Below are 24,885 nucleotides of genomic sequence, written 5' to 3'. Positions count from 1 at the left end.
TTTTTAGACCAAAGACGGAATTGGATGTTGGATTTGAATCAGGAGCTTTCTGAATCAGAACCCTGATCAGGCACTCCACATCTGAACCGTTTCGGCACTTTGACACAACTATAAGCAGACGCATTCACTGCGGAGACTGAAGGAGGTCAGCGGGTTCCTCACAGTGTCACCTTTACAAGTAAAAATACTACACCTTTTTTGTAAACAAGTCACTCCTTTCTAAATGCAGCAGGAGAGGATCAATTTTATACATTCAGTCATTTGGTTCAGTTTTCTGCTTGATAAATATTAAACCTTAGAAAAATAAAGACTTTTGCCAGTTTTAGATTTGTTATCAATGGATGTCCATCTTCAACAGATTAACCTTTGTAGTCAATTCAAGATGGCCACCACAGATAATAAACATTAACTGATACAAAACTAAATATAACTCAGTCAGTTTTACAGCTGTTGAGCTAAAACATGATGTGGTAGTAGCTGAGAGTCGTTCACAAAACATACTCTGAGCTTGACATCTCGTGATATTGTAAGGTTATTTTCAAGATTTGACCAAAACTGCTACAATTCTGTCATTTCTCAATCTCAATCTTGGTATAAAACTCTGGTATGAAAGGCGGCGGGCGATATGCATTCCTTTAGTGATTCTAGGCTTTTAATTATATATGAGTTACATTGAGAAATATTTAAGGTTTTATTAGATCAGAGTAAAACATGCAGTAAAATTTCTTACATTTTCTTTCAGCAGTTTTATCATGAGAAACCTCTTCAGACATAAAATGCAAATTAAATAATTTAAAAAAGGAAACAACTTTGTGCATAATGTGTACAATTCCACTATTATTAGTAGCTGAAAATCCTCAGCTGCTGTAGTATGGATGTTGCAACCTTTTTACCTCAGAAAAAAAAAAAATCAATTAAACAAGAGATAGAGTGTTATATTTTAGTATTTGCTGAAACACGTTTGTGTCACAACAGAGCTCCGACACCAGCAGGCGAAATCCAGTGATGACCTCGGGATTAAAGGCAGTTCTCCTGAACTTTGACTCTGTTGATAAACATGAGGAAAGCCTGACTGTAAAATTCTCCCTGAAACTGGATAAACCCGGCGCCGACAGAACGACACACACCCCCCGTTCTGCTGAAGGTCATCAATCCCGGTATCTTTGTGTGTGACCAAGTACATGTGTGGAGTTTTGTAAGATGGATGTGTCTCTGTAAAGCCAATATGAAGGGCTAAAAATGGAGACAGAGGCAAGAAATAAGGTGGTAATAGTTAACTTGGACAATTGTTAACAGATAAATGCAGCTGTGGTTTAAATGCAAGAACACTACTGATTTTCTGTTATTACTGAAGGGTGGGTAACATATTGTACATGACCAGCTGGAAACATAAAATAAAAAACATGTTTTTTAAATTTATTTTAACAGCAAAATGTCTAAGATCTCCTTGCAGCTCTTTGCAGTGCACCACCGCATATTTGCTTGGCTCAAAACTGAAACATTAAACGACAAATCTCTGCAATCTCCAATTAAAACCACATCAGAAAGCACAACACACATAAACCACAATCATTATTTTTCTTGGTTTTATATATATATATATATATATATAATAAATATAATAAAGATGTTCTGGTCTGTTAATAGGGAACCGGAGTTTCCTTTTATGTCTTGTGTGTTATCATGAATTTCAATTAGGCAGAGAACCGATTTTAAAGTAATCTAAACTGGGCAGGTTTCTCTTTTTATGTACATTTTTTTTCATCTTCATTGAACTGTGGGTCAGACAGTGTTGCACAATGTCCAAACAGACATGTAGCAATTTACCAAGAATTTTGCCCCAGCATGAAATCCTCCCATTGTGGTGTTAGGATATAAAAGTGCTGAGGAGCAACTCTTGGTACTCTTCAGGCCAACAGAGGGCTTCGCTGTTACCAAGTGCTTTGTGCTGCAACTGAGACGGGGGAGAAGATGGCACCTACCAAGAAGGTAATGAAGCTGTCTGCAAACACGTGTGTTTTTCTGTCACTGCACAGAGATTTTCCTGATGCAGCACACTAGGCTGTGCAGAAACTTCAGGACAGTTGTGCTATCAGCAGCTGGTGAGGAGGACGGTGTAAGTGAAGGTGTTCAGCCGGACTGAAGCAGCCGCTGCAGGAAAGCCCCAGGCTAAAAACTGCTTTAATCTTTCCACCTTTGTACTGGAGCGTCAGTTTCTTTCAAGCAGGATCACACTTGTGTCATTGCACAGTGATTTTTGTTCAATTCTCCACCATGTTACCATTTACATGGCATCCTCTTTGCTTTCCTATTTAGCAAATCTTTTGTTAATGGTTTATTTGAATAATTTCAAGGTTTTGAAATAAGCTAAAATGTATTTACAAGCATAAGTTGGATTGAGCGTAGAGCCCAGGTTGAATGTGTCAGTGCATCTTTCTGCTCACAGGGAATCCTAGAGCGTCTTAATGCTGGGGAGATTGTTATTGGAGATGGAGGGTTTGTGTTTGCCCTGGAGAAGAGGGGATATGTGAAAGCTGGCCCATGGACTCCTGAGGCTACTGTCACTCATCCCGAAGCCGGTACGACAGATTAAACACTTTAGACAGAACTGTGCAAAAGTTTTAAACAGCCCTAATTTCATTATAGTTTACTTTAAAAGAGTTGTACGTTGTTTTAATCTTTAAAAATGGTTTTGATCAATAGTTTTCCACTCTTTCTGAAGAGCTTTCAGTTTTCCTTTGGACTTTGACAGATAATTTTTTGTAGAATTTTTATCCACGTCTTGAACCTGACCATAAAAACAAATTGTCCAGTGTGTTAAAAGATGAGCGATTAGGGGACAAAAGAAGAAATGTTAGGTCTAAAATAAAACTACAGCAAATGAACATTTATGTTTCAAACTGTGTTATCTTTGATCATTTAAAAAGTGTGAATAAAATAAAGTTTTACGACAGGCTGCTAACAACAAAGTGTCCAAAGATCCAATTTAAAATTTGTTCTTCATTTAGTTGTGTATTATCGGCTGACGCAACACTGGTTCATTCTTTGATGTTTAGGAGCCTTTTATTTTTGTCTTAATGATCATTAGATCACATTTAAGTGGCTTTAACAAAAAAACAATCAAACATTCATCTGACAGAGTTCAGGTGCTGGACTAAAAATAAGCAAAAAAACAGCCAAAGTCCAAAGTCCAAGGAAAAGTTTTGAAAGATCTCCATGTGCCTGAAGAAATATTGATCAAAACCACTTTGATAAATTACAAGAGTCTGACTCTTTTGAACGAAAATAAAAAAACGAGGAATGACTCAGGACTTTTGCACTGAATTGTATCTTAATTTAAACCACATTTAAACGTAAACTCACAAGTTTACCGTGTTTTCATCAGTGCGTCAGCTGCACAGGGAGTTCCTGAGGGCCGGAGCGAACGTCATGCAGGCGTTTACGTTCTATGCCAGCGATGACAAGCTGGAGAACAGAGGTCAAACACTGAAAATCACTGTGAGTATTCAAACCATGCTCTGTAATGAAACAAAAAAATCCCCAAGACTTATCTTTAAACATTATTGGTGTTTATCTCCTGTACTGTTCTTTCAGGGAACACAAGTCAATGAGGCTGCATGTGACCTGGCAAGGGAAGTAGCCAATGAGGGAGATGCTCTGGTAGCTGGTGGAGTGTGTCAAACTCCTTCCTACCTGAGCTGCAAAAGTGAGACAGAAGTGAAAGCCATCTTTAAGAAACAGCTGGAAGTATTTGCGAAAAAGAATGTGGATTTCCTGATTGCTGAGGTAAATTCATGTTTTACTGAAAGGTATTTTAATCTTAAATGTTATAGTCAAATCCACTTTGGTCTAAGGAATCATCGGTGTCTGTTTGTTGTTGTGAATGCAGTACTTTGAGCATGTTGAGGAGGCAGAGTGGGCCGTGCAGGTGCTGAAGACCAGCGGGAAGCCTGTGGCTGCATCTCTGTGCATTGGACCTGAGGGAGACATGCACGGCGTCTCACCTGGAGAGTGTGCTGTCCGGCTGGTGAAGGCTGGTATGTCCTCAATACATTATCATAACCCATAACCTTTGGGGTTATGTTGATGAAATAATCACAATGTCACTGTCATCTGCAGGTGCCCAGATTGTGGGAGTCAACTGCCACTTCGACCCCCTGACCTGTGTGAAGGCTGTGAAGATGATGAAGGAGGCGGTGGAGAAGGCCGGGCTGAAGGCTCACTACATGGTGCAGCCGCTGGCCTACCACACTCCTGACTGCAACTGCCAGGGATTCATCGATCTGCCGGAATTCCCCTTCGGTAATTTATTCCTTTTGCACAATAAATAGAGTGAGAGAGAGAGAAAAAAGAACTGACAGTTGTCCTCTAAACAGCTGTTCACAATTTGTTTCCTTTGTTCCTCCTGCTCTCAGCCCTGGAGCCCAGGATTCTGAGCCGATGGGACATGCACAAGTACGCCAGAGAGGCCTACAAGGCCGGCATTCGGTACATTGGCGGCTGCTGTGGGTTTGAGCCCTATCACATCAGGGCTGTGGCAGAGGAGCTGGCCTCAGAGAGAGGAATAATACCTCCTGGGTCAGAGAAACATGGAATGTGGGGAGCTGCTCTGGAGATGCACACCAAACCCTGGGTCAGAGCCAGGTAAAACATCCGCAACTGTCTGTTAATAGATAGGCTCATGATTTTAAAAACAAAATAATGCAACTTTTTTATTGCCTCTATTTCCTCCAGAGCCCGCCGTGATTACTGGGAGAACATTAAACCTGCGTCTGGCCGTCCTCTGTGCCCGTCCTTATCCACACCAGAGGGATGGGGTGTGACCAAGGGCCATGCTGACCTGCTGCAGCACAAAGAGGCAACCAGCACCCAGGAAATGAAGCACGTGCTGGAGATGCAGAAGAAGGCCAAATCCTTTGCTTGAGCCAGACATGGTGGAAAAAATACAATGAACTTGTCCCTTTAGGTGGTCAGCAGTTCAGGGATGAGAAGAAATGTATTTTCCCAGTTCAGTTCAGAAATAAGAAGCACTTGTAACAGCGACGTTCCCACTGCGGAGTGGAAAATGTCAACACCAATTCAATAAACTTGAAATTGTAACTATATTTTACAGCTCTGTGTTGTTAATGTTGGACAAATGTTACTTGGCTACTGCATGAAACACAAATGCTGCTGGTTTAGAAATCCTGCCTGCAACTCACAAACATCGTGGCTGACAAGAACACCGAGAACCATAAGTAATCCAGACCAAACTAGAAGCCCACACTCACAATGCTGTCATTCAGGTCCAACGAGAAGGAAAGGGAGTAAACACTGCAGTTGTGTAACTTACTTCTTACCAATCAGAGCAGCTCCCACTTAGACCCCTCCCCTGCTTCAGGGAGATTTATTGTGGCCCCCTGCTCCGCTCTAATGTCACTTCAGCTTCTCCGAGCCTGAGCCGTCAGGGGTCCGCACAGTCGCAGGATAATGGCACCAACAAAGAAGGTAAGTGTGAAAGTTCAGCAGGCTCATCCAGGGAAATATTCACACAGGACACTACAGCTGATAGATTTGTGCAACATTAATAGTACCTCTTACCCTAAAAAAACATTTATTTTACTGATGATTGATCTAAGTTATATTTCACTGATACATTGGTTGCAGAAGTTTCTGTTTTCCAGTTCAGTGAGCTGGGACATGCACAGTATGGGGTGTTGGCGGCCATATTGTGAATGCATGGTTGTGTTTTCATGGAGGGAGGTGTATTCTGGGCAGAGGGCTTCAGTGATCCTGATGCATATTCTACATAACTGGCATGTCAGGCCACATTTCTGTGACCAGCTAATATTCCAGCTGTTGCTTGACACTTACAATAAACTCTCAAATCTGCCATGATGTATTTGATCTCCTGTGTCTCATATGAAGTTTTTAATATCTATTAGTTAAAGTGGTTCAAATTACAATTTATTACATGCCTTTATAGTTTGAGAACTTTGAAAAGACAAAAATTCCTCTTTACCTATTATTTTTAAGATTGACTTCAATGAGAAACATAATGTACTTCCCCTCCACTGGTGACAAAAAAAGATTAATTACTGTAAGTTAAATGGACTGCACTTATATTGTGCCTTTCTAGCCAATCAGGCCACTCAAAGCGCTTTACAACACAATCTGTGCCCTCATTTCCCCATCCACACACACACACACATCCACACAGCACTCTGCTACATCTCTACAAAGCTAATCTGAATAAATCATTCTATAGAGTCTAATCAGTGCTTTAGATCACATTCATACACCAATGGGGCACACATCGGAGGCAGTAAGGGGCTCAGTGTCTCCCCCAGGGACACGTCGACATGTGGCATACTGGTAGAACTGAACTGCCAGCTGTCTCGTTGGAGGACAACTGCTCCAACCACCGAGCCACAGCCGCCCTGCATTTAAACCACAGCTCTAAAATCTGAATCTCTGTGCTTTAGAACTATTAAAAGACCTGTTGACGTCTCAGGACTTGAGCGTGCATGAGAAAAAGATCATCTAACATCTTAACTGTAAGAATGAGTCATCATGATGGTTATAGACTCCCCTGGTAAAGTTTTACTGACTATTTCAATTGATAATTCAGCTCTTTACTCTTGTTAACAGATGCGGATGCAAATTACTTTTGCATAGTCTTAAGTGGGAAAAATACATAAAAAGTCTACATTTTAACCCTAGATAAACAAGTTGGAGTCAACGGGTGCATGCATATCAGTCAGACAAGCTGCTACTTTATGACTCATTCTCACCACGATAAGCTGAACGTTTCACACGATTTGGGACATTCATTGTGCAAGACATCATTGATTGATTGATATAAACTGAAATCAGCTGTTTTTCCTTAAGTTCGCCTCAACTGAAACCTTTATTTGGCCTTAGAGGAGCATCTGTGACATTTGCAGCTTGACTAACTGTCATATCCCTTCAATGTTTTCTAAGCTAACACTGATAAATTATCTCAGGGTATCTTGGAGCGTCTTAACGCCGGGGAGGTCGTCATCGGCGATGGAGGCTTTGTGTTTGCTCTGGAGAAGAGAGGCTACGTGAAGGCTGGACCCTGGACCCCTGAGGCTGCAGCAGAGCACCCAGAAGCTGGTGAGAACAAGTTGTTTCATTAACTTAAACACCGCTTTTAAATCTAAGAAATGATCACATCATGTCTTTTGAGTTTATCTCTTAACATCATTGATTTTAAGCTTTTTGTTTCATGTGGAAGTTCTGCAGAGTTACAAAGTTCAAATCAATTCTCTTCCACATATATTGCACTTTTTTATTAATGTTTGCAAAACTTAAACAGAAACTACTGATCTATAAATAAGCTTCATATTGAGTCTTTAAAGTCGATTTTCTATTGTCCTCTGATTCGATTCACCTCCTAACTTATTTTAACCTTATGATGGTGTATCCTGTTGACTTGCAGTGCGTCAGCTGCACAGGGAGTTCCTGCGGGCCGGGGCCAACGTTATGCAGACCTTCACCTTCTATGCCAGTGATGACAAGCTGGAGAACAGAGGCAACAAGCTCACCTTCACTGTAAGCTAATCAGGACATCACACCACTTTCAAAAAAAAGAAGAAATATTGCAGGTGGCTGAAGGAGGGAAATGTCACTGAAAATGTTTTTTTACATACGTTGTATTTGTGTTTTTTTATCTGCAGGGAGCTCAGATCAACGAGGCCGCCTGCGATTTGGCCCGGGAGGTTGCCAATGAGGGCGACGCTCTGGTTGCAGGAGGAGTGTCCCAGACTCCATCCTACCTGAGCTGCAAGAGTGAGACGGAGGTGAAGGCCACCTTCAAGAAACAGCTGGACGTCTTCATCAAGAAGAATGTTGACTTCCTCATCGCTGAGGTACAGACTGAACATTACATACTACCATAGAGCAAACTAAATTCATATTACTTTTAAGTGTGGAAGCAATGTTGGTTGCATGAATTATTCTTAAATACTGAGGGAAACACGACCTGACTGAGAGCTTTGTCCTGCAGTACTTTGAGCATGTTGAAGAGGCTGTGTGGGCCGTGGAGGTGCTGAAGGAGACAGGGAAGCCTGTGGCTGCGTCTCTGTGCATTGGACCTGAGGGAGACATGCACGGCGTCTCACCTGGAGAGTGTGCTGTCAGGCTCGTCAAAGCTGGTAAGTGAAGTGGTTTTTGATTAAAGTGGAAGTTTCCGATTTTCAGGACTTCAAATACTAAACTAGTCAAAGATTTTGATACATCTAATTATTCAAAGTGAATAAATGGTGTATCCTTTCTTCTGGTTCTGGAATAGAATTCTGAAATTAGGCCTCTTATTTATGATCAAGCAAGCAGAGTAAATTCTAAGATCATTTCCAGCTAAGAGCAGTTAAATATGGCACATCTTTTTTTGTCTACTGGTGTAATAAACTTTAACTGGGATCAACAAGTTCAGATCTGTGCCCCTTTGTTCTGTTCAGTCACCAGATCTAAAAGGTTTGCCACTAAAAAGTAAAGAAAATAGAAAAAAATCAAGACCACCTGTACACAAAGCATATGTGTTGTACACATAATAGTATATTATATGTCTTAGGTGCCCAGATTGTGGGAGTCAACTGCCACTTCGACCCCCTGACCTGTGTGAAGGCTGTGAAGATGATGAAGGAGGCGGTGGAGAAGGCCGGGCTGAAGGCTCACTACATGGTGCAGCCGCTGGCCTACCACACTCCTGACTGCAGCTGCCAGGGATTCATCGATCTGCCGGAATTCCCCTTCGGTAATGACACATCATGTTGTTAGATTCTGCCGCTCAATTTCTATGTGTAAAATTACACACTAAAAATAAGCATTTTCTCACTGCCTGTGCACAGACTCCCCCTGCTGGTGTCCTGGATTAACTTAAAACAATCTAATCCAGATCATTGTGTAAATGCTCATTTTGTCCGCAAACATGATTTCATTTTCCTGTCAGGTCTGGAGCCCAGAATCCTGACCCGCTGGGACATGCACAAGTACGCCAGGGAGGCCTACAATGCTGGCATTCGCTTTATTGGCGGCTGCTGTGGGTTTGAGCCCTATCACATCAGGGCTGTGGCAGAGGAGCTGGCCCCTGAGAGAGGTTTCCTTCCAGCTGCATCAGAGAAACATGGCAACTGGGGTGCTGGGCTGGAGATGCACACCAAACCATGGGTCAGAGCCAGGTTAGAAGCAAAACTTTTCTACTACTCTGTCACTGGATATCCATCTAAGCTCAGGCAAACTTGTCATTTTGGTTCATTTACACCAGTAAGCACCGGCTAATGTCTTATTTATCTTTTAGAGCCCGTCGTGATTACTGGGAGAACCTGAAACCAGCCTCTGGTCGACCCCTGTGTGCCTCCTTGTCTGTCCCTGATGGCTGGGGTGTTACCAGGGGCCATGCTGATCTCCTGCAGCAGAAAGAGGCTACGACAAAGGACCAACTCAAACAGCTGTTTGACAGGTCAAAGACCCACTGAATCCTCCCATTTCCTCCACATCTGGCAGCAAGCATGAGTCAAACAGCTGTACTGGGAAGCTTCTGACATACTGTGGTGTTCAGTTCTGTATAAGGTGTGGTGACTAAGTAACGTAACGTCAAGCAGCAAATTCTCACTTGAGACTGCACTGTTTTATACGTCTGATAATTGTAAAAATGAGGCCACAGAGTCTTAAGTTAAGAGTTGGCCCATCTTGAAAATAGGGACCTGTTTGTTTTCTGTAGCCCCAGACCAGTTTGTATAATAAAATTACATCTAATAAAATTCAAATTGGTTACTTGACTGCTGAGATTTCTTCTTGAAATTAAACAAAAGTCAATGCAATAAAAACTTAATTTAAGCTGCATAGCTAAGGTGAATACACAAGTAATTGTATTATATTTTCAGGAGGAAATAAAAAAGGACAGAAGTGTATGAATAAACAAATGAATGTAACCCAGCCAGCACAAATAAAACTAAACAGTTCCCAAAGGACTGTCAAAGGACACACTGATTCATAGACTTACCAGAAACAGTCATTATTACATAACGATAAGAAAAACCCATAACAGGAGGTAAAAAAAACCATCATACACAATAATAGTTCAACTCAAGGTGGCCACAAGTCTTTTAATAATAAATAAATAAAGGTTATAGTAGAGGGGTTTTGTTAAATTGTTACAAAAAAGATTGCATACCACTGATTTAGAATAGCATAAAATGAAATAAAAGAGGAATAAAATTGTTTCCATGTGACCCATTTATTATCACTTCATCACATATAGGATTATATGTGATATAACTCATTCAAAATCCTTTGTCCATGCTGCACATAGTCATATTTAGTTTATGAGGATATATCAACTCATTTTAAATAGAGAAGAAAAGAAAAATGCCATTAGCAATCTGGATATTAAACAGCACTGCAGGCCCCATAGCCACTGCAGGAGCAAAAAGTCTGAATATTTCACTGTTTCTGAATAAGTATATTTTGCTGTATTCTGTAATTAAACTGAACTTGATTCTATTTAACGGGAATATTGTATTATAGGCTTTGTGGGTTTGTCTCATTTGATCAAATAATTCTTGGAAATAATTTTATTTACAGTGGACTGAATATTGTTGTAGTGACACGTCTTTAACTATAAAAGATCTATGTTGCGATCCTTGGCTGTGATTGGACGAGCTTTGACCATGTGATCTGGATACAATTTCTTTCGAAGGCGGAGTGAAATTAAAGGTAGATTTCTGTTTTTCCTCTAACGGGTATTTTATGCTGATATTACCGTTATTAATTTTTTAGTATGATTGTTTGATTTTGTCTTCCAATCCTTGCTTAGACCTCGACTGATTTTACCTTTTAGCGTGTCCGAAGGCTAACTGAAGGGTGGTAGTATCATGGCTGTTTGACCGCTGGACCTTCGCTTGACAATCTACTCTGTGGACTGCTTGACACGGCTCACGGTAACTTGTGGTCATCGTGATTTCTTCATAAAATAGCCCTTACTGAATAGTGCCGTATCCCATCCTCACACGTCCCTCACGTCTACAACCTTTACAATTCCCTGCATGTTCCCTGAACCACTCATTTTTATTGTAAACTTCGCTGTTTGCGTTGACAGCAGCGCCATCTTGTGGTGTGTTTGCGCAGCTACAAGAAGCGGAAGTCAACCCCCTGTGAGGTCATCATGGGGAGCAAAGTCAGCTCCAAAATGGCGGCTCCCACCGCTCGAGTGATTCAGGTACAGTCGCTGCGAAAATCTAAATATATCTTTAACATTTTGTGTGCTGTTTCCTCAGTGAACGCTATACGGTAGAATGTTACTTTTAACATGTTTTAATTTTGTTTTGGGGAGCTAACTATCAAAGTCCGCGAGGCTTTTTTGATAAAATTACAACTCTTACCCTTGTTAATGTCCTTTGTTACACAGTCATTTCTGATGTTTACAAAGTTTAAATAGCTTTAAGATTGACTAACATTTTACTTTATTTGGCAAAGTTATGTGACATCCTGTCATATCATCTGACTGCATTTATCAAATATACTGTTAAAGAACTCACCCCTTTTCTCAAACTTAAGTCTTAAAGTTTCCCGAACATTGATTAATTTTTCTTATTTGTTGAAAAAGATAAATATTTTTCACCATTTTCCTTTGAAAATGAATCAATCCATCTCCAAACCCGAATTACTTTTAACCTGTTTGATAAGTTTCCTAATTAGCTGATTATTGTGAAGGAAAAAAAATTGAGATTGGAAAGCAAACATTTACATTTAAAGACCTAAAACTTCAAACTTTGTGGCATTACGTAGTCAAAAACAACAACTATAAATGTCTTAAGGGTAACTAACCACTCATGAACTGTCTTAGCACTAATAAAGATCTAAATCTCCCTTTTTTTGCTACTTTCTGTCCAGTTTGAAGTGTCAAACTCCATAAAATGGATCATAAATCACAGCAATGTTCAGAACCATATTTTGAAAGTCAAGTTTCCTATTTATTGTGATTATAAAACATGTGTCAATGCTTTCCAAACACTGTGAGATATATATATATATATATATATATATATATATATATATATATATATATATATATATATATATATATTTTAAATCACAGCAGTATTTTCAGAATAAGTGTACAGGCACAGCTCTCAGCTTCACAACCCACTTCTGTTTCTCCCTTCCTTGTTTTCGCTGTGTTGTTCATGGTCATCAGCAGAAAACACACATCACTCCTCTGCACAGAGAGATGAGAACCGTGGGCTCCTTTCGATCCCATCTGTTCCTGTTTTGACTTATCTGCTGTTGGTTTACACTGATGGTCAAACTCTTTGCAAGCGAAACTCGTACAGAAAGGAGGTTTCACCATATTAAGAGATCTTTAACATTTCTGATAAAATGATAACAAAATCTTAGCTTTTTATTGGTTTAATTTAAATGTTTCAGGCTATACGACCACACGCTCCTCTGATCAAGTTCCCCAACAGACAGGGTGTGCCAAAGCCCAATGGTAAGTTTCTTTGGACATTTATCTTTGTGAAGTAAATTTATAAATAGCATCTATAAATCTAGTTTGAATTGCCTTTTATAAATGTGGGTCAGCGCTGCAGGAGTTGACTCTGGCTGCTGTTTGCAACACTCTTTCTAAACATAGAACTAAATATTTACAATCTAAAAGTAATTTCTTCTTCATTTTTTGTTTATATCCAATAGCTAATAAGGATTTTAAGGATTTCTGATTTCCTTTTCCAGCTCAAGAAGTGTTGAAAATGTTGGCGGGTAATTTTCCACAACACGACGCTCCCAGCTCCCCGTCGGCTGCAGCGTCAGCACCTTTATCGAGACCTCACGCACCTCTGACTCCCGTCCCAGGCACGTCGGACACCCTGGCCTCCATTCAGCAGCTGCCTGCGAGGTACCGCAGGAGACCGTTAACTGTGGACGAAATGGACTACATCCAGGTGAGGGGTGGGACGGAGTCCTTCATGATGTGCGAATAAAAAAAACAACAACAATTTTGCTGTTTTGTGTCTTTGCTGTTTTATTTTGTGTTTTGGAAAGAATTTAAATAAAGGAGAATCGTGTAAAATCTTTGCAGATCTGAGTAACATATATGTTTGTTTGATACAGATATTAGCTAATAAATGATGACTTTGTGCATCACATGACATACTGAAGACTAAACACACCTGAGAATACACACTGGACTACTTTAAATGCTGAAGAAAGAAAGAGTATTGTTTGTTTTTACCAGTTCTCAGTATCTGACCTAAAGCTCTTTGAAATTTGGTGCATAAACCTAAAGATAAACAGTTCATGTAGATGGCTCAGTGGTATTACAAAACCAGAACCTTTCCAGTGATGAACTGGTGAAAATAAAAAAAACTCCAGACCTAAAAGCATCTTGACTGCTGCTCGTGGCTCCTAAAAACCATTTAGAAGTCGTGATATTTGCCAAAGGTGATAACTTGTGTACGACCATACCAGAAGCACAACTGTAGGGCAGGAAACTTGTATATTTCTCTAACTTTTTGTTTGTTAAACGTTGGGGCAGCTCATGCTTATTTAGCTGTTCACAGCTGCAGTTTTATGTCCATATTTCTGCACATTGTTGTATCCAAACATCATTTAATGAGGTTGTTAAAAATAAGAGCCAATGTTTCTTTTTGTGAGCTTGTAACTTTGATGCACAGCTGTACAGTTACATAACTGGATATGTACTTTAAGTTCAATATGAAAGAATGTGCATAAATGACACAAAAATTAGTAAATTTGTGTTGTTGTTTTTCAACTAATGTTGTATTTTGACTTGTCGTCTCTGCAGCGTGGTGGACCTGAGTAAGTCATTTTCTGCAACCAATGTCCTCATCTGTTGGAGATCAGTCTGTCTTTAATCTGCTCATCAGCACAATCCCGATGCCACAAGACGTGTAGAATAAAGAATTACATGAAGCCTGTTGAAATGTACATATGTTTATTTTTAGATGATTGCTGTGTATTTTAAGTTCACAACAAACAGTAATTTCATTGTAAGACGCACGGAAAAGCCATTAAAATAGCTTCTTAATTTAACTTTTCTGGCAGTTCAAAAAACAGGTTTGTTTTTTTCTTTTTATTATTTTAGTTTAAAATATTCTAATTTTGTTTTGGCTCCACAACAAATGCAATCATACCAAAACACAAGCTGGAAGCTTTGGTATTCAGTCGAGTTTTACTTTTTAAATCTGACATTTCAGGTTATAATGGACTGATCTGTTTTTCTTTTTTTAAGGGGGGGTTAAATAAATGGTTGAATCAAGTCTTTAAATTGTGTTTTGTTCGTGTTAAACATTGAGTTGAAACGATTAAAAGAATATTGCATTTTGATTGTTGTGTTTTTAACGTGTTTGATGGGAATACAGCAGAATATAAAACCAGATGAACAGAGTTTCGTTTACTTTGCAGGTATTTATTGTTGATACCATCGCTGGCATGCTGTATAAGATAAAACATTCACAACATTACAACTTCACAGCAGTGCGGTAACACTGGCCACCATTAAATATAAACTTCAGAGAGCTGTTTATTAGATGAATATTGGCACAAGTAGTACAGACGTGACGGAGAGGTCAGAGGTGAGTTCACACTTCACCCTTCTGGCTAGCAGATTGTCTGCTTGGTTTTTATCAAAGCTGTGAAAAGCTGCTCGCACTGCTTTTTTTTTCATTTATCACCTAAAAGTGACACTCGGGCAAACACATCGGAGGATTTATTTCTGCATATTTAAGCCTTTTGGCCAAAACAAAAAAGGAATTACCAGCCTCTAAACACATGAATTCAGAACAATTCATGGCTTTACAAAAATATTTTTAAATGTTCAAAAACCTAATATTAAATACTATCCATGGACTTCATGACAAAAATGTATATTCAGCAAACAACAACAAGAAACTGTCAAGTCACAAATGGTCACAACACTGAGAAACACTGAGGAATGCACTGATGAGGGGTTTTTTGTCCTATAAGTGCTTGGTCACAAACATAAACAGCGCCTTGTTATTTATTATAACTGTCGATAGGAACATTTTGTGCAAACGCCAGACTTTTAATGTCGCACTTGAAATGTAGCAGAAGCAATCTGTGCTCCGCGGCGGCAGCAAAATGGCGGATCAATCGTTCTGCTCCTCCAGTTCCTCAAAAGCTGGGAGGAAATCCGCGATGGTGTCCACCACATAGTCAGGCACAAAGCTGTGGTTGGTGGTCAGGTCACTGTTTCTGTACTCCTGAGCCTCTTCCAACTGAGACACGCCTGTGAGAGTGAGCATGGTGTCCAGGCCGCAGTTCGACCCGAACAGCATGTCGGTCTCCAGCCGGTCCCCGACCATCAGGCACTGGGCGGGGTCCACGCCTCGGAACTGGCTGGAGATGCACTCAAACATGAAGCGGCTGGGCTTACCGATCACAGTGGCTTTACGGCCCGAGGCCACCTCAAGAGCTGCAGTCAGGGACCCCGAACCTACGGATGGGCCGGAGATAAAAGCAGGGTTAGCTTACAGAAACCAACTCCTTTATATCAACCTGAGTCTGTTTTACAGGAGGACGTCCAGGAGCCAAAGCTCCAGCATTATTACCTAATGGTTTGTACAGGTTGGAAGAAAATGATGAAAAATAATTATAACCTTTATTAAGTAGCCTACAGTGTGTGTGTGTGTGTGTATGTGTAGTGTACAGCTATGGGTGGAGAGGTGCAAAAACACAGAATGAGACGACTGGAAGTCAGGAGGAGCCGGATGTGACTAAATGAGATTGGAGTGCAGCCAGAAATCACAGCCAACTCAAAGCATTTAAGAGTTTATACTAGAGGTAGATCAATTAACTGGCCGATATTTGCCATTTAAAAACAAATAAATCTGCAATCAGCCACTCATGTGTGTATTTAACGGATTGCCAAGTAGGAAGACGCAGCAGCAGCTGCTACAGCCGGTAGCTGTACTGTAACCCACTACTGATTTTTTAAGCTCGAATGCTCTTCTATATGTTTTAGGGTCCAAGATTTTCTGAAAAAGCCATAAAAGCTGTCAAAATGTGCAACCTCAATGTTTTTGATTTAATTTTTATGGTTCTAACACAGTTTCTACATCATTAGATGATTGTTTTAGGGGTTAATGTAACTCAAACCTTTGTTTACAACTAAATTCGACAATCAGTTACGATAATTCTCCTGTTAGAGCTCAGAATATCTCAACACGGATCATTTGAACAGGATCCTGGCCACAAATTTAGCTTTAACGCTCCCCACCGCTTGATTTCCTCCCCAGAATGACTCTCCTCCTGTTGACTCTTCATCCTCACAGCTTTTAGTCGCCGTTTCTCTTCAGAAGAAGAACTTCACCTTTTCTCTTACCACCTGACGTCTCTGATTCTGCCGTTCTCCCACTGACTCTGTTTACATCCGGGGATTATTTTACCGACCTGATATCCATCGTGCGCCGAGACTGTCTGAAGTGAACTCCTCAATGATCAAACATAAACAAACAACTCTATTTGTTGGCAACAAAGCCTGACCCTGCTGATTTTGCTCATTTATTATAAATTATGTGGTAGACTTTTGGTAGTGAATGATGCATATTTAGTGTTTGTTTTTAATCACAGACCTGGAAAGGAGAAGTGGATAAAGAAATTGGAAGGATGGATGATACATATATAAAAAAAATTCTAATCAAAACCATTGAAAATCACATATTTTGACTCCAGTTAGGTTATATTTTTGTCAAATGGAAAATACATAATATCCAGAAATAATAATAATATTAAAACAGGTTGATGTAAATTTCCCATCAGCTGCCCTGATTTCTAAAAGTTGGTTTGGATCGACCTCCAGTTGGATCTGTCGCCTTATCAGATTTTCCTGCACATCTATAACCAATGAAGTAGGAGGTCAGAAGAGACTTGAACTAAGTTTTCAGGCAGTCTTTGTATTGTTGTTTTATACACTGTGTACCACTCGAACATTTTCAGTACTAGATTTAAATTCAAATGCATTGCAAATGTCTTGAGTGAAAAAGAATTGATTTAAAATTTTAAAATGACATGATATTGGGAGTGTTGTTTTGTATAGTTTGTGCAAATCATATGACAAATATCAACTCTTTTCCTGACAACAAATTTAGTCCCCCCCGCTTACCACCCCAAAATAAAATGTCTAGATCCGCCTCTGCATCAGACAAAAACTCATATTCTCAAGAGTCTGTCAGAGTTGTACGGTAGGTAAAAAAAATGCAATTTGTTGTTTAACAATAACACATTCAGAACCTGGAACCGAGCCTCACCTGGGAGGATCCTCCCACCTGACAGCGGGTGCCAGGGGTCGTTGTCGGTGGCCAGAAACAGACACTCGGGGTCCCTCAGGTAGCACGACGCTTTCGCCAGTTTGAGAAAAGTCAGTTTGTCGTCGTGCCCCACCAGCACCGCCTTCACGTCCGGAGCCAGGGTGCAGTTGTAGATGGTGGCGTCGGGACCGTCGTCCGCCTCCTCCACGCAGGGGACGCCCGCCTCCAGCAGCTCTCTGCGGAGCCCCTCGCAGCCCATGACGAACACCTGGCCGCGGACCTGGACCACGTCCCGCAGGTAGAGCGCCGAGCAGTACGACGAGCTGAAGATCTGGTCCAGCATCACGTCGGTGAAGCCCAGCCGGGAGAACTTGTGCACGTAATTCTCCCGGGGCCTGGTGCAGTTGTTGGTGACGAACACCACGTTTTTCCCGTGGCGGATCAGAGAGTTGACCACCTTCGCCGCGCCCGTGATCGCGTTCTCTCCGTGCCATATGACCCCGTCGCAGTCGAAGAGGAAGAAGTCCTTGGCCTCGAGCAGACCTCTGATTTGAGGACCGCGTATTTTCTGGCAGCCTTTGAACCCAAAGGCGCCTGCCATTCCGGCGTTTTCTTCGTTTTCTTCCGTCTTTCACCCGCTAGTGGCGCCCCATAACTGAGGCTGGTGCATAATACGACTAAAACAACGGGCTCAAAACAACAGAAAATCTAAAAAAAAAAAAAAAAAAAACGTCAGGAAATCACATTGCAGAGACCTTGGTGCGGCTACCTGCACGGACAGACAGAGGGATACATAAACATTGACGTCTAGACGCGCTCGCTTGTCAAGATCGACCAATCAAATTGCAGCACGGTGTCCAATCACGGTCGTCTGTCACCAGCCTGTGAACACTTGTACGCATCATTCACATCCCGGCGTACGCGCAGGCGCGCAGGTGGAGTCTACACATTATGTAAAACGATTACATACATTTTAGCAAACATAACAGGTTGATTTCGACGCCAAAATCAAAATTTAATATAACACCAATTAACTAAGTCATCTGGTCTGTTGAGTAAGACAAATTCCAGGCTGTGGATCACCTAACAAATGATTTCCTGAGTCTTAATTTATGTTATCTGTTAATAAAGCAGGGATAACTAGAGAAACATGCAGAGTGATTTTGCTAGATGTGTGTAATAAAAAGCTGAAAATGAGTTGTTAAAACAAACAGAACAGAACTCAAATCGGCACTGCAGTGTCCAAAAGTTAAAAATAGTAAAACTGTAATTAGAAGCTAAAATTAGATAAATCAGAGCTAAAAGCTAAAATTTGTATAACTGGAGCTGAAAGGTAAAAGTAGCAAAATGGCGCTAAAAGCTAAATGTGGTAGAATAGTAGGGTAAAAATAGAGCTGAAGCAGATTTTTAAAAGACACGTGTTTGTGAAGGAATTGAAGAGAATTTGGTGGATCTCTACAGGTGATTGTATTTAAAATAAAATTAAACTTTATAAAAAGAATAAAAGTTAAAAAAAATTGCTCTTCTCACCGACACCTTTTCGTCAAAAGAAATAAATAAACTCCTTCCTTACATCTTCTTAACGCGTCATCGTCCTTTCTAGCCGGGCCGTGCGCCGGCGACAGAAATAGAGTAGACCCACTTAAATCCTATAAAATAAAATTGCGCCTTCATGGTTGATTTTGGACGATTTAAAATTAATAATTTTAGGGTTCAGTAACAGTAACCTCGCTAAAATTTCATATCCTTTTGAAAAGTTAGGTGTGAAAAATATTTTTATTTTATAATTTTGGTGTAAAACATTTTGTATGAAAGGTGCTAAGTAAATAAATACTGAACTACAGAAATTTCAAACTTTTAGAAAGCCCATTTTATTAAAGCTAATAGTTAAAAAAAAATAAAAGTAAAAACTACAAAATTTCTGCTCTGAAATCTTGTAGATATCAAAATGAAAAACCTGTATCTTTATCGTTATTTAAGTACAATAACACATAATGATGGCAATGTAACAGATTATAACATTTAGGAAACATATCTGCATTGCACTGGTTTAGCAAACCTCAATTCAAGTACAGCTTCATGATCAACTTTTTTTCCCCTAAAGTCAGTAGATGGGGCTCTAAGCCATAAACATCAGAACACGGCACTGGTTAAAGTCTTAATGTGTACTGTATGTTCAGATCTTACTTTGTTTTACAGTCTACTTTTTACTGTCAGAAAATAATAATTACTCAAGCAGCAAATATGGGTAATGTTAGAGCCTTAAAAAACACACAGAAAAAGATATTTCTCAGGGAAGATAAATGGTCAACGTCCACTTGCTTCAGAAACATGCAGACTCCACACAAGGACCCCATTAAAAAAATACTTAAGAACTTAAAGGTATTTTAAGTTACAGTAATAATACCTCTATATGGGACTGAAATTTTCATAAATGGGGTCCTTGTGGGGAGTTTGTATGTTCTTTCTGGTTCTCCATTTTTCATTTTCAATATTGAGAAACTAGTTAAACCGATCATTTAAAGTTTATAAGAGGTGTGAGCGTTTATAATGCAGGAAATAACCTGCACCAGCTGGGGAAGACTCCTGTCCTTTACCAGACATATTTACAATGATTGGTGCCTAATTTGGAACCCTTAGTTTGGTTTTGTTTTCCTTTTTTTATCTCCAACTGGCTCTGTCCTTGATACTTTGCCTGTTTTGGTTTGCGTGCGAGACAGAGGAAGACTCACTGGCACCACCAGCTGCCAGACAAACAGACAAATGAGACGCAGGACAGGAATGAAGGATCGGACAGCTGAATGGACAGAGAACAGGCTGTCCTAATTGGTCATTATTTCTGTGCTAATCTATATTTTCCCAGCAGCTAACCCCCAACACAGATGTGAGGAGAGGAACAGAGAGGGGATGGGGTCCTCTAAGGTCCAAGCTGTTTTTAACCATGACCAGAGCACTGACCGTGAACAGAGTTGTGTGCTTTTGTGTCTTGTTTAAGAAGGGGAAGGAGACTCAGAGGAGGGTGTTGGGTCAAAGTTGAGACTTGCAGGTGGTGCTGCTGGTTGAGAGCTAGTAGACCATAACACTGAACTACTATCATATTCCATAAGTCGTACACAGGCCTTGCAGATTTTAAGGATTCAGGTGTGTGGTACCACTGTTAAAATGATTTGTTTGCCAAAACACAACTAAACAAAATCTGCATAGCAAATTTTACGAGCTAATCATTCAGCTACCTGATGTGGTTTTGCTGCTGTTAATAACTCTGCAAAAATACACACACACCAAAAAACAAAACTTGTGTTTTAAAGCATATATTTTCAGGCAGGTTTGTCTGCAAACTGTCAGCCATCCCTGCACGCGATGCTGTCAGGTCAAAGCAACACAGAGGCGCTGGACAACATGGCGCTGCAACACAAAAGATGTCTGTCAGACTTGATGGCGCTGGGAGGGGAGAGGGGAGGACACTTAGCATTACTGGTGTTACCCCGAGTGAAAATGAAAAAAATTACACTAAGAGTATGTGATTAAATCAAAACAATGTTAGGCATTAAAGTATGACTTTCTAAGGTTCTAGGTTTTAGTTAAAGTAAAATAAAAAGTGAAGAAGGGGGGTGGTGAGGCTGTGAGGAAAATGGGAACAGTGAATTTGTCGGCACTGATTTATTTACTTAAAGATGAATTTAAAGATTTGTGATAACAATAGCTTATTTACTGAGCATTTGCATAATTTGCAAATGGAGAAACTGACACGTTCTTGTATTTGTACAGTTAATAAATCAGAACTGAGGTGAAAATCTAAAGAATCTCAAAAGAAATCAGTGAAATGTCTATTGTGTTTTTTTGTGTTTATCTGTGTTATTCTTGGTCCTGCACAAAGTCCAACAAAGAACTGCAGGTCCAAAAAGCGCCAGGCAGAAAAGAAGCACCAGGTCCAACAGGTATCGCTGGTACCATGGTTGTGTTAGTGAAACTGGCTTCAAATGAGCTCCGCCTCCACTGTTCAGAATGTGCTCCACCCACTGGGTGAACCGAAGGGCAGGAGGGATGGGATGGGATCTATGGATCCTGCTGAGGGACAAAGCTGAAGACTTGAACCTGAAAGAAGAAGACGGAGAAGTTACATACTGTACATTTCTACACTGTACAAACACCCAGTCATCCATTCATGTACCTGAGGTCTTGTATAAGGCTTTGAATGGTGGTTCTGAGCAGTTCTCTGGTGATGTGTTTGGGGTTGATGGTGAGGCCAAGTCCTTTTGTTTCAGCTCTCACCAAATTATCAAACTGATCTCCAAACAGAGGAACTCCCAGCACAGGAACCGCGTGGTACACTACCTGGAGCAGGCTGTTTTGCCCCCCATGGGTGATAAAGAGACGCACTTTTTTGTGCCCTGATAAAAACATGAAAATATAGTAAAATTACTTCCTCATAAAGAAGGTTAGAGGGTTTTATCAAGCCAAACATGAATCAGCTTAAAAATAAGAGAAGTCTGCCTTAAAGGTCATTATTTAATACCAAGCAAACTCAAGCATTCCCAAAATGTGTCAATTTTAAGTACGTTAATTCATTACTCATTATTCTCTGAAATCGGTCTACTGAAGGCAACTGTTCCTACCTAGCAGATCATTAATAGGCAGCCAGTTTAACAGCTTGAGATTGGGAGGTCTGTTCAGATGAGACGGCCATTTGTGAGAGTCATACCTAAAAACAAAAAAATACCAGAAGTGAAGAAACATTCCACGTCTAGAAATGAGCTAAAATTACAGATTTTGCTGTACATTTTTTTTATTCATCCATGTTTATACCTTCAGATTTACGTCACAATGTTAAAAGTGATACTTTTCATCCCTATGTGAACTTTAATGTACCTCCAGAGTACCCCCTGTGGGATCATGGAGAAGCCCGCCACTAGTTCCACAAGCAGAGGATCCACAGACACCGAGGACACCATCGATCCAAGAGACACTACAATAAAACCTGTCTCTCCAAAACTGGAGATCCATAATTCAAGCTCCTGTAGGATGGGAAAAGTAAAAAAATATATAGTGAGAAGGCTGACAAATAAACATGATGTGAGTACAGACAGGCACCCAGAGTCAAAAATGAACTTTAGATTAGAAATTGGTGGCTGATAGTTACATTTTTGATAGATATTAAGAGAAGAGACCTGCTCCAAAGGCTTGGCGACTTTATCCAGTAGTCCTCCCACCAGCACAGCGTAAGGCATAAGAGGCTGAGGGTATTCCAGTGAAAAGTCAGTGTTGAAAGCCCAGAGTTCTGCTCCTTGGTGTAACTCATTCAGCCCACCAGAGGGTGGGCCTGACTCAAGGTGACGCTCAGCTACCTCCCTAAAGACCGACCAGACCAGTTCCTGTCCTTTGACATAAAATAAAATAGTGTAAACTTACAAAAAGCGTAGCTATATAATGTATAACAGTTTTATTTTTTGTATGTTGTTAAATATTCTCAATAATTCAAGTTATAATAATCCTAAGAACTGAAGAATATGAGTCTGCATTTTTCTTTTTCAAAAGTTATAATTAAATCTTTTTAAGGCAAGTTTTATAAATAAGCTCAGAGCGTTCTGTTTGTAAGAAATGGGAAATTAAAATAGGGAGATGCTAGAAAATAAGAGAAATCTTTCTTCCAATGTAGCCTACTGAAGACACAAACCAAACTGAGAGACATCCCATAATTAATACTAATACTACTGTAGAAGTACCACTCCAGAGGGAGTTTGTAATCAGTGAGCGTAGAGTAGAATTTCTGATATATAACTGGTATCTATAAGTTTGCACACTTAAAATATTAATTTGTACAAAGTGCCAGTGATAAAGCGTGTCATGAAGATATGTATTATAAAAATGTGAATACCCTTAGCAATACATGAATTTCACTGTAACAAAATTCTTACCTATAGGTGACAACAGAGAGTAGAAGAAATTTTTTGCCCGACCCCAGAGGTTCATGTGGTCGGACAGTTGGGAGCTGAAGACAGGGACGTAGGACACTGGGCTGGGAAGAGTGATGGACAGAGGACCATTCAAAGGACCTGGATAAAAAGCTATGTACTGGACACCTGAAGTCAATAAAGAGTAAAGAAAGGAATTGTGTGAAAAAATGTGCATTCACTCATGAGGTGTCTGTATTTCAAAATTAAAAAAATGAGGTGTAACAATGACATAACCAAAAGTGATACCCAGTTTGTGAGCCAGGATGAAGGAACAGGGGTTAAAAGCATCAAGGATGGTGATATCAAACTGTTCCTTTTGGAGGGAAGTTATTATTTCTTTGTCCCCCAGTAGCTTATCACACTGGAACGAGAGGTGCCTCATGAAGTTTAGAAAGCCATTAAAGCTCTCCCTGAGAGGAAGAAAGGAAAACCAAAAATGTTTGAGAAACAAGTTGTGTCACTAATGCAACAGCCACAAGATGTTGTCTTTTTATCCAATCAAGTTCACTAAAATATGAGCTACCTTCCCAGTAAAAACTGTGTTTGTTGCTCCAGAAACCAGTCATTGTATTCGTTGATGTACTTTTCTCCTAAGGACCATGTGCTTCTTTTGTAACTGTCTGCACGTGCTGTGTAGGAAAAACCTGGCAGGAGCAGGAGTTTGCTTTCATTCTCAACAATATTACAGTTTTAGTAAGTTTAAGTGATTCTAAATACAAACAAAATACCTGTAATAACTGGGGTGCCCAGCTGCAAGAGCATGTGGACGTCATGACCTTGTTGGTGTAAGTTATGAGATATTTCATCTAACAACAAGTAGTGGCTTCCTCCTGTGAAAGAGAAAAGGGAATGATAATTACTCCTTCACTGATTTACTGCCTAAAATAATTCTTATAAATTAGCATTTTTAATTATTGTAATAATTTGTAGCATATAGTGTGTTTCCCTAAATTTTGTTCCTAACTAAAAAGATTTCTGTTACAAATGGTAAAGGGCAATTTCACAACTCCTACTCCATTTTACTCACCAATCAGACAGACAGTCAGAATCTTGGCAGACTGAAGCACTGGAAGAACCACAAGAAAGAATGTCCAAAATACAATCCCCATGCTGTTATTAGCAGCAAGCAATGACCTTCAGCCAAAGTTGTTCTTATCCAGATCAAAAGTAAGCTGGAATGAAAACCCTGCTGACAAAAAAACGAACAATTCTCCCAAAAAGTAAACTTTTACATTACTTTAACCAAATTCCCAGTCCGTATTTAGAATATTCAGAATGTATTCATTCTGATTTGTCTTGTAAAAATATCTGAAAAGTCCAATGTGAAGGAACTGATTTTTCCCTGTTCACAAGTACGTTTTTGTGTATATGTCTCATGTGAGTTGCTCTGTGTTCTCTAAAATCAGACAATGAGAAGACCAAGAGCGCTGGACCTGCAGTGAAAGGGAGGGAATGGGTGGTGTGACTGGGGGCTGAAGGCTTCCCCAAACCCTCATTGTATGAAATTCAACAAACAGAAATAATGATAGGAGTAGAAATCTCTAAAGCCTTTTCAGTGAAAACAACTTTGACCTACTTAATAAAACCACAAAGATCCTAATGATGAGAATTATTTAGATGTAATGATTGATGGGATGGAC

At 40.0% G+C, this 24,885-nt stretch overlaps 5 protein-coding genes across 8 annotated transcripts; 3 read left to right on the top strand and 2 right to left on the bottom strand.

The window, feature by feature from the left end:
- The first annotated feature begins 1,851 nt into the window (after positions 1 to 1,851).
- On the top strand, positions 1,852 to 5,105 carry LOC108233717 (betaine--homocysteine S-methyltransferase 1). Its single transcript, XM_017412332.3, has 8 exons — positions 1,852 to 1,989; positions 2,447 to 2,579; positions 3,386 to 3,498; positions 3,595 to 3,786; positions 3,890 to 4,037; positions 4,120 to 4,302; positions 4,416 to 4,644; positions 4,735 to 5,105. The coding sequence occupies exons 1-8, from the start codon at positions 1,972 to 1,974 to the stop codon at positions 4,922 to 4,924; spliced, it is 1,206 nt and encodes a 401-aa protein (XP_017267821.1). The 5' UTR covers positions 1,852 to 1,971; the 3' UTR covers positions 4,925 to 5,105.
- Positions 5,106 to 5,331: 226 nt separating this feature from the next.
- On the top strand, positions 5,332 to 9,777 carry LOC108233718 (betaine--homocysteine S-methyltransferase 1). The gene is made up of 8 exons (XM_017412333.3): positions 5,332 to 5,487; positions 6,987 to 7,119; positions 7,445 to 7,557; positions 7,683 to 7,874; positions 8,012 to 8,159; positions 8,576 to 8,758; positions 8,954 to 9,182; positions 9,302 to 9,777. The coding sequence occupies exons 1-8, from the start codon at positions 5,470 to 5,472 to the stop codon at positions 9,477 to 9,479; spliced, it is 1,194 nt and encodes a 397-aa protein (XP_017267822.1). The 5' UTR covers positions 5,332 to 5,469; the 3' UTR covers positions 9,480 to 9,777.
- Positions 9,778 to 10,624: 847 nt separating this feature from the next.
- mrps36 (mitochondrial ribosomal protein S36) lies at positions 10,625 to 14,282 on the top strand. Of its 4 annotated transcripts, none has more exons than XM_037975924.1 (6): positions 10,625 to 10,719; positions 10,844 to 10,943; positions 11,131 to 11,221; positions 12,430 to 12,493; positions 12,736 to 12,944; positions 13,808 to 14,282. In XM_037975924.1, exons 3-6 carry the CDS (start codon positions 11,168 to 11,170, stop codon positions 13,823 to 13,825), a joined length of 345 nt encoding a protein of 114 aa, XP_037831852.1. In that variant the 5' UTR covers positions 10,625 to 10,719; positions 10,844 to 10,943; positions 11,131 to 11,167; the 3' UTR covers positions 13,826 to 14,282. The 4 variants fall into 4 exon arrangements, with proteins under 4 accessions (XP_037831852.1, XP_037831856.1, XP_024860822.1 ...); XM_037975928.1 differs by having other exon boundaries at positions 10,670 to 10,719; positions 10,820 to 10,943; positions 11,102 to 11,221; XM_025005054.2 differs by having other exon boundaries at positions 10,671 to 10,719; positions 10,820 to 10,943.
- LOC108233719 (pyridoxal (pyridoxine, vitamin B6) phosphatase) lies at positions 14,099 to 18,093 on the bottom strand. Its single transcript, XM_017412334.3, has 2 exons — positions 17,292 to 18,093; positions 14,099 to 15,478 (listed from the first exon to the last, which is right to left on the bottom strand). Exons 1-2 carry the CDS (start codon positions 17,890 to 17,892, stop codon positions 15,132 to 15,134), a joined length of 948 nt encoding a protein of 315 aa, XP_017267823.1. The 5' UTR covers positions 17,893 to 18,093; the 3' UTR covers positions 14,099 to 15,131.
- Positions 18,094 to 19,144: 1,051 nt separating this feature from the next.
- Positions 19,145 to 24,411, bottom strand: LOC108233592 (UDP-glucuronosyltransferase 3A1). The gene is made up of 10 exons (XM_017412155.3): positions 24,273 to 24,411; positions 23,974 to 24,075; positions 23,769 to 23,889; positions 23,492 to 23,655; positions 23,207 to 23,371; positions 22,460 to 22,668; positions 22,161 to 22,306; positions 21,908 to 21,993; positions 21,463 to 21,682; positions 19,145 to 21,386 (listed from the first exon to the last, which is right to left on the bottom strand). Exons 1-10 carry the CDS (start codon positions 24,352 to 24,354, stop codon positions 21,119 to 21,121), a joined length of 1,563 nt encoding a protein of 520 aa, XP_017267644.1. The 5' UTR covers positions 24,355 to 24,411; the 3' UTR covers positions 19,145 to 21,118.
- Between the last annotated feature and the right edge of the window lie 474 nt (positions 24,412 to 24,885).

The sequence above is a fragment of the Kryptolebias marmoratus genome, linkage group LG1 (assembly GCF_001649575.2).
Source record: "Kryptolebias marmoratus isolate JLee-2015 linkage group LG1, ASM164957v2, whole genome shotgun sequence".
In the NCBI taxonomy this organism is placed as follows: Eukaryota; Metazoa; Chordata; class Actinopteri; order Cyprinodontiformes; family Rivulidae; genus Kryptolebias; species Kryptolebias marmoratus.
The sequence above is the reverse complement of the archived record's forward strand: the minus strand, read 5'-3'. Positions and strand labels throughout refer to the sequence as shown.